Source organism: Parus major, chromosome 5 (genome assembly GCF_001522545.3).
Source record: "Parus major isolate Abel chromosome 5, Parus_major1.1, whole genome shotgun sequence".
In the NCBI taxonomy this organism is placed as follows: Eukaryota; Metazoa; Chordata; class Aves; order Passeriformes; family Paridae; genus Parus; species Parus major.
This window is the reverse complement of record NC_031774.1, coordinates 17,158,402-17,175,557: the sequence shown is the minus strand read 5'-3', so window position 1 is coordinate 17,175,557 and position 17,156 is coordinate 17,158,402. Positions and strand designations below refer to the sequence as shown.

The 17,156-nt window shown below is 44.2% G+C and overlaps 1 protein-coding gene across 9 annotated transcripts in view; it reads left to right on the top strand.

Moving 5' to 3' along the window:
• Positions 1-17,156, top strand: part of CRACR2B (calcium release activated channel regulator 2B) — a 46,245-nt gene that overhangs the window by 10,380 nt on the left and 18,709 nt on the right. For 7 of the 9 annotated variants that reach the window (XR_004498053.1, XR_004498052.1, XM_015629996.1 and 4 more), the window contains 6 exons: positions 8,843-9,098; positions 10,497-10,608; positions 13,152-13,326; positions 15,505-15,651; positions 15,954-16,044; positions 16,165-16,257. Coding sequence is in view for 7 of the 9 variants with exons in the window: in XM_015629996.1 (XP_015485482.1) it covers positions 8,886-9,098; positions 10,497-10,608; positions 13,152-13,326; positions 15,505-15,651; positions 15,954-16,044; positions 16,165-16,257 (831 nt within the window). In the remaining 2 variants the exon portion in view is untranslated. Of the gene's footprint in view, positions 1-1,811; positions 2,809-2,844; positions 7,740-8,842; positions 9,099-10,496; positions 10,609-13,151; positions 13,327-15,504; positions 15,652-15,953; positions 16,045-16,164; positions 16,258-17,156 lie in introns of those variants that run through there. The other 2 variants (XM_015630000.3, XM_015629998.3) reach the window with 2 other exon arrangements.

The window sequence follows — 17,156 nt, the reverse complement described above, 5'->3', positions numbered from 1 at the left end:
CTCTGCCTTTTGGTCGAAGATTCCATGCTCTTTGAGAGGGGTTTCTGCAGATGAGAGAGCAGCCTCTATTCATGCTGAGGAACAGCCAGGCTGAACCAGCTTTGTGTCTCCTGCAGCAGCTAATGGCAGATTTCCTTATCTTCCCAGCATAAAAATGGGATGATCCACTCCTAGGACACTCTTTTTGCTATTTGTGGAAAAGAAAATTTGCACCAAAGCAGCTATTTTTTGTAATAGTCCTTTTGTAATAGACAGAGCAGAATAAAACAGCTACTTCTGCAGCTCCATGAATGCCAGTGACATTCTCAGCATCTCATGTCAGTGAGATGACACACTTGAAGGATTTGTAGAGAAGTGCTTCCTCCTGTTTGATGTGCAGATGCCATCACCAGCTTAATCTGAGGCTCCTGGATCCTTTTCTTAAAGAAGGAAAATTTTTCACCATCTTTGGCATTTAGGAATTGGCAACACAGGCAACTTCACAACCCCTAAATTCTAGCATTTGAAGTTTTGTGTATCCTTTAGAATATTTTATCCATTTATTAAACAAAAGGCTGTTTCTGTATAATTTTGCCTTTGACAAGAACACTGACAAAATGTGTCTGGCCCTCCACCAGCAGAGGACTGAGGTGTGCCTGCTTTCAGCCTGAATTTTTTGTCTGCAGAACACCAAGTGTGGTTGCATTCCTGAGGGCTGGGGCTCGTACCTGATCACTGCTTGCAGGGTGTAAAAGAAGTCTTCTCATCAACCTTTCTCCTGATGTGTCCCTGCTGAGCTGCAGCAGCTGAGGTCTTTTTTAGCTTGATGACACCTTAGATGTTCAGTAAAAGGTGAGCCCAGCAGAAGGGTGCTGAATCCTGATTGTTGTCTCAGATACAACCTGCTCTGCATGCAAGTGCTCCCTTCTCTAAAGGGGCAGGAGGGAGTTGCTGCTCATGTTCCATTAAATGAACTGAGGATCTGCCCTGGATTTTCTGAAGAGCTTTAATTGCCAGGTTAAATTTGGATCTTGTTTTCCTTATGGGGCATTCCTACCTGCCTCAGCAATCCCTGGAAAAGAGGAGTAGGAGAGAGCAGGGATCTCCTTAGCCTGGGCTCTCAGTGCTCAACTTTTACTTTGACTCAAAAATGACCTGGCGTATCTGATGTCAAGCACTGAGTCCTCTGTCTTCTATCTTCTTTTTCCCACATCTAGGCTGGCAAATAAAGTTTATTTGCCTCCTGCCTACCTGCCTGGTCTGTAGGTATCTCCTGCAATCCTGCAGAGCACATATTCTGTTGTCAACATACTTGGTGTTAGGCACAATCTCTTTTCTGAACTCCAAGCAGCATCTACCTCCACCTTCACAGCAAGGTGGTGTTAGTGGTGTTCAGCTAATGCTGCAGTATATAAGATGAATCCTTATGTGATGTAATGCTCTGTTCTGTCTCTTTAAAAAAAAGTTTCAGGAAACCTGTAAGCCTTTATAAAGTAAAGAAATTCACTAAAATGACTTGTTTTTAAACTAGCTGTTATTTGTCATGCCTTATTGCAGGCATGCTCTTTATTTTCTGAGAAATCAGCTGTGTGCTAGTTACACTGACAGATCCAAGACCATTAGCTGTTTATGGAAAAAATGTGGTTTGGATTTTGTTTTTAATTGCTGAGAATTAACTCTTGGCCCAAATATTATTAGAGGAAAATCTGATGCTTTCTCTCTCCAGTCCTGAAGCAAAACAACCCAACAAAGCCAAAAGCCCAATTAGTAGGAGAGGTTCCAGTGCAAACACTCTCCCTCACTGTTTGCTGTGCCAATGCTGTGCCAGCGTGAGAGAGCTGCAAAATGCCACTAGCTGGCAATGCCAAAGCTGGGGAGCAGCACGAGGGTGTGATGGAGCATTTGTGGCAATTTCTGGGGTGAAGGATGTTGTTTTGGGATGCTGTAGATACCTGTGTTGCAGACTTCTTACGTTGATAGTTGTTGGCACAGTCGGTGGTTTCTGTTGTGCTGTTGAGTCGGGAAGCACGGGTGACTGCAGATTTAACAAGTTTATTTGTTCACCTCTTGAAATGGAAAAAGAAAACCATTACCACTCACATGTTGCTTGGTGATAAGAGCAATAGAGTCCGAATCAAACAACTTTCCCCATGGCAAGTTTTTTTTTAGCAAAGATCAAGAAGTTCATGATGGTAAATTCCTCTTTAATGAGCTTTGGTGAGGGAACTAGTGAATTGCAGCAGAGCACCTTTTTAAGTTGCTCTTCAGAATGATGAAGGCTCTTGAACCCATCAGTGTCTCTGTGATGTACCTTGGTGTCCTAACTGGCATATCCCATGATGAAGTCATCCAAGATATGGCAGCACAGGTTAGCTCCGGGCTATCAGGCTGGGCTAATCCCCTGCTGAATAAACAACACAAAGGTTCCTGGATCTGTTCCTGTTTCCTTAAACGGATACAGTCAAGTGCAGGCAATTAAAAGAGAGAGAGAGTAAAGTGTAGCTCTAGATATGCATACCTGATTCCAGGCTTTCTGCCCAGGGTGTGTATGGGTTTCTTAGGTTTTTTTAAAGAAAAAACTTTGGCGAAACAATTGATGTTTTCCTCATTTTTCAGTGTATTTCTTTTCCTGCCATTCCCTTTGGGAAGGGAGAACCCAACAACCACCCAAACAAATTCCAAACAACGGAAACAAATTTCCTAGAGAAAGGAAAGAGAAAAATTAATTTTGAACAAAGTAGACTAGAGAAATAACTACTTTCTTTTTGCTCTTCTCCCAACATCTTTAGGCTGAGCCTTGGCAGAGCCTTTCAAAATAATTTTCATCAAGTGAGTACCCAGTTCCTTTGAGCAGCTTTTGGAAATTTAGCAACTGTGGAAGTTTGTCACAGGGGTCAGTGTCTTTCCCTGGCAAGATCTGCTCTGCCTTCACCTGGTCAGTTTTTTATGGCTGTGACTTTTGTCACTGAATAGGTGCTTTTTGCCTGCAACTAGGACAGTAATTGTAAATACCTATATTTGATCACTGAATCTCACTGTGCTATAAAATCTGGAATGTGTAGATGTGACTGTGACCTACAATGAGCACATTTTATAGCAATTGCTAGCTTTCAAAACCTTGGGACCAACAGGTAGGTAGAACAAACAGAGCAAGTGGCATATGTTTGATATAAGATGGTATAAGGACCTTTGAAGTTTTTATTGTCCTTTTTTTGTAAAACTTAGCTGTTGCTCACCTGCTCCTGAGTGTTGCATCCATTCCATGGCCAAGCAACAAATGCTTTGTACCTACTGCATCTTGGCCTGCTTTTGTTATGCATTTGTAATGTGCTGGAGCAACAGCCTTCTGCAGCAGTGACCCCTTACCCAGCCCTTCATCTCCTCTTGGTGTAATAGCTTCTCACGTATGGGGTCAAACCTGTCTCGTCCAGTGTATGCACCAGAAGTGTGATCCCTGTGTGCCTAAACACATGGTGAATTCCTTCCTTTGAAATGGTAAGACTTATTTTTCTGCATCAGGAGTAGAAAGGAAAGGGTGTGTATTCTTCTGATTTGTTTAAATAACTGGCTTAAATATTTAGCTTTAGTATGGGGGTGGTTTTGTTGTTTCTAATAATATTGTCTTAGGCAGAGATACAGGAGGATGTCTTTTGGGAAACCTCCCAGCAAGTATCTGAGCACTTCAGTTTGTGGTACCCCTAGAACGAGTCTTCTTTAATTTTCCCTTCTACCACTCTGTCACCAAAAATTCAGTGGTACAGGAAAGCTTTCCCTTATAGGTTCCCTCTACAGGACCCAAACACTGGCCTTGTTCTGTAGTCCTGGGTAAGCCACTCAGCCAGTTGTGCTTAGTTTTTCCCTCCTTCATTAACTGTTGATCCATTGTCCTGCACTGGGGAGGACTGCTAGGAATGCAGCGTATTCAGTGCAGGCACAATGCACTGCAGTGACTAGGGTCATCTAAGGACCAGCTGTGGAAATTTGGCTGCACTCCTCACTTTCCTTTCCTCCTTGTCATAGGGCTGTGGAAAAAAAAAAAACACCCCTAAGTTGTCATGTGCTCATGGTGGTCAGGGTCACCTAGATGAGGGCTTGGCTGTTGACAGCATTTTATCCATGACTTTCCTGTACCTCTTTAACACTGCTTTACAGCTACAAGGGGATAAGCTTTTTGAGGCAATAAATTGGAAATTATGACCCTGTGGTGGCTACCTTGAAAGTAGTATCCCCATTTTCCAGGAAAAGCAGCTTGTGTCTGTTCTTTCTGTTTGTTGAAATTTGCAGTTTCTGTGTTCAAGTTTTTCATTCTTCAGCTTTGAGGCTTTGAAGCTATTTGGATGCTTGAGTTTCACATGTAATTATCATTCTTCAGATATTGAGTCTAACAGTGCCAGCTGTCACAAGCACCAGGAACCAAACTGGAGGAGCTGACAGTCTCTAGGCATAGGCAGGTGACGTGACTTATCCATGGCCATATGGCCAGCTGAGTCAGGATTAAAATTCAAGTCTTATGATTTTCCTAAAGAATGCCAAGCCTGTGGGAGCCAGCTGACTTTCTGCCACAGCTTTGCAGAGGACAAACCACAGTTTATGCCTTAAGTAGTTAAAATAGTCTTACATGACTGGTCTCAGTTTCCTCAGTGTAGAAATACGAGTGCTGGTGCTAGCTGTCTTTATGGCAGGCAACTTCCTGTTCTGTGCTGTGTCTGAGACGACCTGTGTTTGCTTTCCTGGGCTCTGGGAAAGTTGTCTTGCAGGAGCAGGTGAATTTTTGCTTGCTAAGCCCCAGCACATAGTATGGCAGGAGTTACCTGGTGTAATCTATAGCTCTGTATCAGGTTTTTCAGGTGCTGGACACTGCCCAGACCTGGACTGTACAGTATCATAGCTGACCTTGAGCACAGGCAGCCAAACCCATGGGGGAAGACAGGGCTGAAGTCAAATATTATACACCAGGGTGATTTGTGCATGTTGTGTTGGAGCCCTCTAGATCCCTGGCACTTCCATCCTCCCATTAGATCACCCAGGCCCTGGGAAAGGAAGTTTTGGTCTCCAACACAGTTTGCAGAGGTGGAGGTGGCTGAGAACTCGTTTGAACAGAAGCTGGGACCCCATCTCTTGTGGAATTGGTGCTGGTCAAACCATGTACCCCAAAAACAGTCCCATAAAGCTTTGTCAGCACCCACTGGCTACAGCTGGCACCTCGTTTCTGTCAGCGTGTTCATGGGAACAGTGAATGTTTTCATACAGTTTCAAATGGAGGCTGGACAAGTGTCTTGGAAGATAAGGAAGGAATTGCGCCAGGCTGGCAGTGGCTATTGGCTGGCAGATGTCTTCAGGGAAGTCTTCTCCTTGTTTGTCCTGCTGTAACTCTTCCTTCACCAGCCATTCACAGCCACTGTTGAGGGCAGAATGCTGGGCTAGACAAACTGCTGTGACCCATTGTGCACCTTTTTATGATGGAAATCAACGGCTCAAGATACAGATATTGTCCTGACTCCAGGTTAGGTGTGGAAATTGATTCTTACTGGTGTTGACCTTTTCCTGCCAGAAGGGACCGGGAAAAACTAATCCTGACAAGAAGTTTTGGTAACAATCACTGGCTTTGTCACTGGAGGTGGCTTGACTTCATCCCTCTGGCAGAGCCTGGCAGGTTTGTCTGACCAAAAGCATTAGCTGCCTGTACATATCTTCTCAGCCTTTGCCCCTTGCATTAGGGAAGCATGGTTCTTCCCAAGCTGATCTTTCTGCACTTAAGCCAGCTCTGCTTGCCTCACTTTTGGAGACTGGTCCACAGTTCTGGTACTCCAAAGACCTTAGCCTCTTTCAGAGTGGTCCTTCTGTGATGTGCATCCTGCTGATGAAGCAGCTGCCCCGGTCCCTTGCAGTGATGATCTGTAACTAGGGAAGGTATGACAACACTTGTTAGGCTGAGATCTGCTTTGTGCCCCACCTGCACCACGCAGGGCCCTTAAAAACAGGGACAGAGAGTAAGAATTTCTCAGTCACAGGCTTCTGGGAGAGAAGTCCATCAGAGCTGCAATGTATTTTGCTTTCTGGGGCTCTCTCTTATTTGCTGCTTTGTTCCTCTACCAGTGCTGTCTCACCATTGAAAAAGCCACATCTGGCTTGAAGCCACTTGAAGCAGCTTGGACAAGAGACTTCCTGCTCTGAACATTGAATTAATGGGCATGGTCTTTTACATGAGTGAAATCCTTTCAGACTTTTGTCCATGTCAGGCTCCCAGCTCTACTAATTAAGAGGCTTTTAACTCAGACAGTGTTTGGGAGCCACAGTGCAGCTGGGCTTTTGAAAAAATGAGGAAATGCTAGAGGTAGGGATGTAATGGGTTGGATTTCAACTTCAAAAAAGTGTCTCAGAGAGAACAGAACATCCTCCTTGCATCATCTTTTGTTTGCTGCAGCAAAGCTGGGCAGATGTCAACTGCATGGGCTGCTCTAGAACTGCATGTGCTGCTCTAGAACTGATGAAGCTGATAATAAGAAAGTAAGGTCATCTTTACTTCTGGGGTACTCAGTGTGTCTTAGACAGCTAGATGGATGTTTTAGAAAACATTGCTTACTTGTGCCTTTGCTTATTCTGGCTATTTTCTGCAATCCTGTCATGGCTCTCACTTTGAAATCCCGTTTGCTTTCCACCCATGCTGCTGTCTGGTACAGGATGATGCTTGTACTGAGGCTGTATCTTTGCGAAAGGAATGGGCCTGGAAAAACCCTTCAGGAAGGTGGCATGTAGAAGCCAATAATTATCATTCATCAATATTATTCCTCACTATAATCACCTGTAAAATTTAGGAAGCATGAAATATTTGGGTCTCTTGTTTTTCTTTCAAGGCCAGCTTTGCCACTTTTACTTGAATATGAAAAGTCAGCTGGTGTTCCTTCTGACTTTCTTTACTACTTTCACACACAGACTTGCTGTCAGAAGCAAACTGACTGTCCAGCTAATGCATGGAATCTAACTAGAGTCTCCAAATTTTCCTGTGTTGTCTCCATAACACAAAATATGCTTGGTAGGAGGGTTTGTTTGAGAAAGAGCAAGAGAGGAAAAACATGGTCTGCCTTCTTATTTTTTATGCTTTCTTCCTTTCTTTCCTCTCCTGTGTTCCCCAAAGCTTGGGTCCAACTGTGTCCATTGCTTGCCAGGGATGTTTACTTGACTAGAAACATATAATAGTACCCATTTATAGGTAGCCTTCTGAAGAGTATAGTGTCACTTGAACAGATATTTATTTGAAACAGAGGTGCTCTGGAAAAACACTGATTTAAAAGGGGGAATGAAGCGTTCTGCTTGTTCTGTGAAGCAGAACCATCCTCTGGCTCACAGACCAGCAGTAACAAACAGAGTCAAAGAGCGTGGGGCATAATTGCCTTCTCCTTTTGTGTCAGCTTCATATCGTTCTCGCACGTGACATTCTTCCTGGCCATCAAGCTCTTTATCCTCCCATTGTACCAAGAGTGCAAACAGAATTAGTTTGTTTGTTATCGTGGCATCTGTACGTGGCTTTTAATTTCTTGGAGATTAAAAAAACCCAAGCAACCCAACCCTCAAGCCCTCTTTGTCCAGCACTGTTTAAATCTGCTCTCAGCTTGCTTGCACAGCTCTTTTCTGCTCTGCAATGTAGAAAACAGGACTGCAGACAGAGAAATCTAAAGCAATCTGTGCAACAAGGCTTCAAGAATGTGGTGGCATTGCTGAAGAGGAGCTGTCTGGAGAAGGTGTCTGACTCCATGAGATCAGTAAGTCAAGAAGGTGGCTTGGTGTAGGGATGCATTGTAGGCATTTTTTACAGTCACAGTGCTAAGCTTAAATGGGTGCTCCCAATCCTTTTTGCTTTAGGTACTTGTAAGTGATGGGAAATATTTTCTTTGGCCTCTGAAATGTCTCCATAGTTTTGTGGTTTCCTTCCTATAAAGGTGAACGTTTCAGATTAAAATTCTGTTTGGCAGCTCATGAGTTCTCAAAACAGAGGCTTGAAGAAAAGTGGTCAGGAGTGCCCAGCTTATTAAATTTTTCCCACTGTAAGAATTGTCTGACCTTTCTTTGTACTGTAACAGCATAATAAAAAAAATAAAAATGGAGCTACTATTTGGAAAGCGTTAACAAGAAAATGTCAGAGGTAGAAGGCCAGACAGAGGACCTGTCTGGGAGAGGGCTGGGAGTGACATTTCTTCTTCTCTTTCTTCTATCACTTGCACAGATCATCTTCCTATCTGCTCTCCTCCTGCTGTGGGATTTTGCAGTTTTAATACAGGTTTAGTGCTCAAAGGCATGGTGCAGAAAAGCAACAAGAGAAGGAAAAGTACATATTATTGCCAGAGGAACCAAGACCAGAGAGGAGCAGCTCACAGTGTTTGAGCCTCATTTTAGCTGATGTGGGACTATTGCTGTGCTCCCATGCAGATTTACCTATGTGCTTTAAATGTTCCCTTCCCACCCTCTTGTCTCCCCTTTCCCTTGGCACCTGGCTTTCACCAGCAAAGAACTCGGTCTGCACTGTGTGTCTGAGGCAGAGGAGGAGAGATGGCAGCAGAGCCTCCCTGCTGGGTGGAGGGTTACAGATGTGTGGAAGGCTTAGCTACACCCATGTTGTGTTCAGGGTTTTCCTACATAAGGTGTGTACCTCAGTGTGGTGTGCCCCTGGCACAAGCTCCTTCCCCCGCTCTGCTCAGTTCATAGAACCGTGGAATATTTTGGGTTGGAGGGGACTTCAAAGGTTATTTTGTCCAGATCTGGTGCTGAATGTTGTTCTTTCAACCCTTGAGGCATTTAACTATATCACGTATGGGTTGGAAACGGAGGGTCATATTTGACTGAGTTTTCTCTGTTTCCTGCCCCACAGCTCTTCTGTTTGGCCCTGCCCTGGGGAAAAAGACTTTGAGAAGATGGAGAACCAGAGTGGAGTGCTCTTGGGATACATCCGCTGGGAAGGAAAAGAGGAAGGGGGTGAGGAGAATGGGGTGGCTCCTCATGTTTCTCCTCCCAACCAAATGAGCAGTCTGGAAGATGTGCAGGTGGAGATGCTTGAGAAAGCAAGGGAGCTCTTCCAGCTGTGTGACAAGGATAAGAAGGGTTTTATCACAAAGGTGGACATGCAGGTGAGGGAAAAAAAAATTGTTCCTCTGTCCTGGGTGGATCTGTAAAGTCATGGGTGGGAAAATAGGGGACAGTGTGGCATGCCTTCACTCTTGGCAAGTGTGGGTGTGCATGTGGCCTCTGTCTTACTCATATTTCTAAGAACCAAACTCTGACACAGCTACTAGGAACTAAAACTTCCAGGAGTGCCTTGCACCTCCAGGGAATTCCTGAGACAAGTGGGATTGTAATTCAGAATTTTGAAGGAATGCATAAAATAAAACATGTCATGACTTTTCTTACAAAAATCAAGGATGCAGTAGATAGGAAATCTGGAAGAAAAAAAATTTTGTTTTAATTAAAAAAAAACCAAAAAAACAAGCCCCCCCCAAAAACCTACATGATGAACAATACATCAATCTCTCAAAAAAAACAGTTGAGACAAAAAAGTTATACAATCCTAGCTAAAGCCTAATCTAAAAGCTCACCTTAGACCTGAACTGTATTTGCTCTACATTTTGCTGCTTTCTGTTAAAAAAGTACTTGTTAACAAAATCCCTGTAGTTCTTAGTGAGTTTTGTTTTAAAGGTTCATCAGGAAGGTGACGTGTGGATTTTTTTTCTCCTGCCCCATCTCTTCCCACATCTATAAATAACACTTGGCAGGTTCATGTCACTTTAAATATTGACTCATTTTTCTTTGGGTTGTGTGATGTCTAATTTTTGTAGTTACTTTAATAAATTTTTATTGAGTTTTTATCTAAAGCTGCATGGTTAAAGGACAGCTATGAGGTTTTAGTTTACACTCTTTGGTTATTTGTTTCTTTGGGTGCTCCTCCACACTAGGTGCTCTGCACGTGTGTTATGAAGGGGAATTGTTTTGCTTATTGTCCATGTTGTGGGTATGGTCCCAGCAGGCAGAAGGTGACAGAGGGAAACCTAACTTGCTGTTATGGACTGAACATTTCCTTCAGGTTCTGCGAGAGCTTGGAACTGAATCCAGATACCCTCAAGTCTGACCTCTCTCCCTGGCCAAAGACATGGAGCTGGTATCTGGTGTGCCCAGAGCTCTCCTGGGAGCAGCAGTGGTCACAGGAGCTGGCAGTGCCACCTCTGAGCAGGAACGGAGGGAGGCAGTGAGCTACACACAGTGGTTCAGAAATGGGTTGAGCTTTCTCCAAACAAAATAACCTGAAATTCCCTCTCTGAAGTCCTGGTAGAATGATCCATTAATGGAAAAAATCAATGACTCCAGGCTGGCGTTTGTATCATAACTTAGCTCTAGTGGCAGACTGTTGCACCCTGGGCAGGATGCAGTGCTGAAAGGGCACATTGCTGTGGGGCAGAGCTGAGGAAGGCAGGGACAGTCACAAGGAAGGCTTGAGCTATGCCTCAAGTTTGTTCATTCTTTTGTCTTTGCAGCGGCTGCAGAGTGAACTCCCCCTAACCCCTGAGCAGCTGGAGACTGTTTTTGATAGCTTGGAACAGAATAATAAAGGATACCTGACACCTGTGGAGTTCAGCATGGGTCTAGGTAAGGACTGCACAGAGGCAGAGGAAGGAAAAAGCCCACCTGTGACAGGATTTTTGTTGGTAAGAAAGTGCAGTGGTTTTGCTGAAGCTGCACCAGCTATGCAGGACAATGTCCCATGCTCACATGGACATAATGAGAGAAGGTGGGTGTGTATCCTTCCCTCAAGGCTTTGTGCTGCTTTCTCCCACAGCTGTTCCCTACCTACCTGGCAGTGCCAGCCCCAGAACATCTCCTGCTGGAGAGGGTACATGGTGCAAACTCTGCCTGGCTATCTGATCAGTTGTTCATCTGCACAGAAATATGCCTCTTGGCAACTGTCCCCAGCTGGTAGCAGTGCTGTTCAAGGGCATTAGTAGGAGTCCTGTTAGTAGGCTAGGACAGTGACAAATAAGCCTTTGTTACCTTCTTACTGTTGTCTTTTCCAAACAGTAGGAGAATGCTAATTCTTGACCAGAAAGCACAGGTGCTCATCTGTCTTATCAGCTCTCAGAAAATCTGCACCTGTCAGCACCTTCCTTGGACATACAGAAGTGTTAAGTGGATCAGGTCAAAGCAAGTGAACACTTGTGTGGTCTAGGGTTTTCAGAAGTGATGGAAGAGGCTCCTGAATTTTGCTGTCCTGATTTCTCAGATTGTGTTTGCTCCTGGCTTTCTCACAACTTGGGAGGGAGAGCCTTTTAATGCTGCAATTTGAGTGGTCAGAAACAGCCACCATAAGAGAAGTTACAAATAACTCCTCTAAATAAACCCAGTAAAGTGTCTTGGACCAGCCTGTTCAGGGACTGTTTTATCCCACTGAGTGCATACTGACTACACCTGTTCCTGCCCCGTGCCTCTCTTGTTGGCTGGTTCCACTGCTTTTGTCAGAAACAAGAGTCCTGTTGGGAGTGGGGGCTTTCCAGTCCAGCACTGTGTTGCAGATGAACGGGCACTATCTGGGCACCTTGGCACCCACAGTTCCCTCTGTGTTGTGACTTGATTATTCCCAAATCTCATTGTAAAAGAAGCATTTGCCTCAGATGGACATCATGAGAGCATCTGACTCGGTGTCATTGCTGGCAGAGTTAGGCAAGTTTTCTTTTTGAGTCAGGTACCACTCTGTGTTGATAGCCTGGCTCCATGGCACTTGCTCCAGTCTAGGCAAAACACTTAATTTCTGCATTTCTTTATGGTTATTCTTTATGCCTGGCATCACTGAAATCCTTTTCAGACTTTGCCCCTAACTCAGGAGTTTGGCCTGGCTGTCTTTCTTGTGGAGTGTGCAGGGGCAAATTGAGGGAAAGTTGTTCAAGCTGCAATAAAGTCTGCTTCTTGAGAGGGCTCCTCGCTCCTTCTAGGATATCAAAACAATCTTCAAATCATTTTCTACCTCAATTTCCCCATCTCCATCTCAATTTTCCCATCTGTAAAAGAGAGATAATGAGACATAATGACTCTTTCTCAAAAGCAGACATCAAAAGTGCCTAATCTAAACCATTCTCCTTAATTAACTGTCTGATCATCAGGTTTTAACTGATGATAAGTAGGGTCTTGGTCTCCACATTGCAAGTTTTTTACAGCACATTTTAAGAGTGGGAGAGAAGCAGCTAAATTCTGGATTTATGGAGGTAAGAAGAGGTAAAGTTTGAAGTATAATAATGATAGATATTTTTCCCTTTAGAGTAGCTTCATGTTCTCATCTCATGTGAACATCCTTGACTCCTGGTCTTGTAGTTGGGATGTCATTTCTGCCTTTTGAACCAAGCAGATGTGTTTTGGAAAGGAAGAGTAACTGCTGCTGAAGGCATGACCTCTGTATACAGATTGAGGGGCTGTGTTTTAGATAGGATTGCTTGATTTGTTTCTTTGAGAAGGATTTGTTCCCACCCACCAGTATTTGTTACATGCCTTGCGTAGCAGGAGGTTCTTGTGGCATTAGTGTCTCAGCATGAAACAGAATCCAGCTAGCTGGAAGCCATCTGAAGGTGGGACGGGGCAGGAGGAGGCGCTTAAGGGAGGGAATTCATTCTGTCCTACACAATCCTAGCAAGAGGCAGTCCTTGTTGCGCAGCGCTTGGCTCAGAGCAGAGGTAGCACATGAGGAGGGAGGGGTAATGAGCCCCTCCTCTCCATTTTTTAAGCTGAGGAACTGCAGCATGGAGCTATTCAGGGCCAGGCACACAGTCCCGGGGAGAGCGTGTGGGACCAGCGGCGGCTGAGCCCGGAGCGCCGCTCCGTGGGAGCGCGGTGACCTCCTGGCACAGCTTTCCGTGCTGGCAGCCCGAGGCCGTGGGTGGTGGCTCATCTGCACGCAGATGTGAGCAGAGCCCTGGCAGCCTGTGGCTGGGCTGGGAGCCAGTTTCAGTCCTAGCACTGCGGAACGGACACTGACCTCACTCAGGACGTCAGAACGGAGGCTCTTCACTGACCAGGAGCTGTATCCTACAGCAGCGGCATGCACGAGGCTTCCCGTGGAGCTCTGGCAGGCTGCCATGTAAATAGCAGCTTGTTCAATGACATCCGATTTGACTTTGTTTATTCTTCTTCTCTTCACCTTCCACCAGGAAAGTTAATAGGGATTGAATTGTGTCAAGGAGCTGGGAGAACAGATCACTCCAGACATGAGGAGACCTTTGAGTCAGGCTGGTCAGATGACTTGGACCCTGCAGATGATGATGAAGAGGAGAAACGATTCTGCTCCATGATGGAGCAGCTTGGAGCAGCCCATTTGTTTGAAGAGTAAGTAGGGGAGTCACATGGTATTGCTTCTACCCTGTTTTGATCTCTCAGTACCAAAACTTCAAAGTGTCAGAAAAGAACAAAGAGATGAACTGAGCTGCTTGTTCTCTGAAGCACTGCTTGGGCTCTCTGTATTGCTGCCTTGGGTTTTCATATGCGTGGTAGCAAATGCTTTGCGGTCTGCATTTTCTCGTTGGGTACCAGTTACTTTTAGCTCAGTGCTTTTCACAGTTTCCCAAATTTGAGTTTGTAATACAGCTGTAAAATGGAACAGCTGGTGACAGACAAGTCCTGCACAGGCAGCAAATGAAAAGAAGCATGTTAGGGTTAGATGAGGTAAGGAGGACGAGTGTGCTCTCTGTTCCAAAATGGTATGTGACTGTTCACATATTTTCAGACAATCAGTTCTAAGAGTCTTTGTGAAGGATCTGTGTTCAAGGAGCTGCTTGGAACTCTGTTGATCTGGAAGAGTGTGAAAGGCTAAACTGGGCCAAGGGGTGCACCTGTGAGCCTTGAAACTTGGTATTAATGCCCTTGCATGTAGCTCCACTGGAGTCTGCTGGCTCCAGTGTCATCCAGCCTTATTTTGGGCTTTCCAACATGAGGCATTATGCATAACTGGTTCTTACTGATGCACACCTGCAGGACCTGGGGTGCGCAACTGCATCTGTGGCTGTCCTTCTGTTCAGGCTTTGTACTCCAACTGCATTGCCATTTTGCCAGGAGCAGTCCAGGTTAGGGAAGGAGGTGGACAGGATTGGAGACAGAAGCTGAGAGTGGTGGAGTTTGCTGCTTTCAGAGGCACATCTGTCACAAAACAGACTTTTTTTCCCTTATTTTCATTGTGATGCAAAGCACCTGCATGTTTTAGTGATAAACAGCTTCTGTCTGGAAAAAATTCTGCAAAGCTGTTACGCTTCAAACAACAGGATGACACTGTGAAAGGCCATATTACTGTTCTGGGAACACAGTCTCAACTGTTTATAACTCTACTTTGGGAAGCAGAAGTCTCAAAGTGAAATTATCTTGTGTTTTATTTTGACCACTTAGTGGCAGTTTTATGCAATGAGTTCAGTAGCTACTTCATGTCACATCTTTGTGCCAAACCAGCTGTTTTAAAGCAGTAATATCAAACAGAAGCTAATTGGGGTGAGAGCAGGAATCTGAAATATTTTCACTGCTTTCTCTAGAAAGAAATGGTTTTATTTCATAACAAGATTCAATATATTCTTTTATTTCAAATATGAAGATTTGATGAAATGCTATAACTTTTTAAACTTGAGACAGAAAAAGAAGGCTGTCATGCAATTCTGACAGAGGAAATCAAAAGCTTTTTGGTTGGTTTGTTTTGGTTGTGTGTTTCCCCACAGAATACTAAGGGGGACAAATATATAGGCAAAGAAAAATAGCTGTTTGGATACTGACTATAGGTGTAATTATTCTGTATCTTTCAAGGCAATTTTTCAAAAGTATTTCATGATAAAAAAAATAAATTAAAGCTCTTCCCTAAAAAGAAATATGAAGTGATGTCTGCAGGCTTACAATATACTTTGGGAATGAAGTTCATAAGTGCTATGCTCAAGTTGCAATGAATTAAATGTTAAAACAGTGTATTGGTTATTGCAGGTTCAGAGAATTCTTTGGTTCTCCAGGGCTTCCTCCATTGTTATCCTGAGATGACGCTTGAGAAAATTTGCATCTTTTTTTTTTTTGTGCTTCTGTTTCCAAACCTTTTAAAAAAATGAGGAGTGTAGCAGCCACCAGTACATTCTGAGTGTAAGAAAACCACCAGTGATGTTTGCTAAACTCTTCATGCTATAACAGTTTGATTTTATAACACACAGCAAATTTGCTGAATATTCATTTCACCAAGTCTTGATGTAGACACCAAATGTGTTATCGATGAATAATTGGAAAAGCAGTCATTCCATGTTTGCTTCCTGGATTATTTTTCTTGTCTTCCTTCAGATGACTTTTTTTATTTTGTCCTCACAATAGATCCCACTCTGCATGCATGCTCTGTCACTGTCCAATTTCCCTCTCTGCTGTAATGGTGTAACAGAGATCATCACAGGAGAATGGCAGTTTGCCCTGAGTGCATGTTGGAGTTGGAATAACAGTCCACAAGATGACACAGTAACTCTTTTTCTTTCTTTCTCTCTTGTATGTTTGCTCCAGCCCACATGAGATTCGGGAGCTCTGGGCTCGCCTACGAAAGGAGCGTCCAGAGCTCTTATCCAATTTTGAAGAGTTTCTGTTGCGTGTTTCATCGTACATAAAGGAGGTGAATCATGAGAAAGAGTCAATGGAACAAGCATTGAAGAGGTAAGGAGAACATCATGGCCATTTGCTGCCAGGAGCCAGCTGATGCTTGGATCCTGCCTCAGATGCAAGGAGAGACTGGGTTACAGGATGCACCAGTAAAAAAGATATTTCTTGCTGTAATAAAATGAGTCTATCTTGTTCTGTTCCCATGGGTTTGCTTTGCAGCAGTGCTCACCCATGACATTCAACCTGGTTAAAATCCCACTCATTTCCACACAGCTGTTAGTAGGAATGTTTCCACCCTCCTCTTTCCTTTCTGTACTCTCTTTCTCTCCTGACCTGTGTGCAACTGTGTTTTGTAGGAAGGAGTCAGATCATGATCGAGAAGTCAGGTGCCTTTATGAAGAAATGGAACAACAGATCAAAGTAGAAAGGGAGAAGCTGGTCTGCCAGGTACCTTCTCTCTTTCTCTCTTGGCCTGAAGGCAACCTTCCTTTGTTCTGAAGTAGAGGTGGTGGCTTGTCTGGCCAAGGAACAGCTCTTACTGTGCTGGGTGTATCTTTACCTCTGCAGGAAGCACTGAGGCATGACAGGAGTAACCTGCTCCAGAAGGAGCTGCACAACAAAGAGCAGGAGCTGGAGAAAATCCTCTACCGCCAGAAGAAGGTAACGGGATCCAAATCCTTTCTAACAAAGCACATCCCCCTCTGCTTTCTGCTCAGGGGTTTTCTGATGGAAAATGGTGTTCAGCTGCTGAGAGTTTAGCACTGGATAATTTGGCTCTAGTTAGTGAAGTCCTTCCGTGTCTCTGAAGGTGCTAAGATGGCTTGTCAAATAATTGGTTTGTCTTTAGCTGTAATGCTCTTCTGTGAATGTTTTGTTCATGCATTTTCTTGTCTGCTTTGTGTTCTCTTGGCACAGTCTTCCTAACAATTGTATAATGCTGGCAAAGAAGATGGGGTAAAAATTTGAAAGTTGAGTTTGAAGGTTTTTGTGGTCTGTAAGGAAGATGTGTATGGACATAAAAGAGCCAGATTTCTCTAGTTCTTATATTCTGGGTGCTCCAAAATGACCTGGAGTGAACAGTTCTGTGACAGGTACATATTGTATACTTGCATTTGGGCACTTGATGACATACTGATTAATCAGTCACATAAAAGATGAAAGCACAAGCTTTCCTTTAGCCTGCCATGGACATTTGTATGGGATGGTCCATTCCTGATGTCTTTTTCCATGGTGTCTGAAGAACTGAGATGTGACCCCCGCAGAAACAAGGTATGGCAGGTACCTGCAAGGTGCTGGAGACTGGGGGTGTCCCAGTTGAATATCTAGCTGTGATGTGGATGAAACAGCACTTCTCTGAAATCACCAGCTCATTGTCCAGCAGCTGGAAAAGCCAGCACAACTGAGGTGCCTTCAGGAAGGATATTGAGAATAAGATAGAAGGATGTGTTTTTCCTGCTGCCCACATCTTTGATATGCCTCAGTGTGTGCAGTTCTGGTCTCCTCTAGTTCCACTGTGTCCTTCTCGAGCATGAAAGTACAGAGTGCTAATATTATTAAGA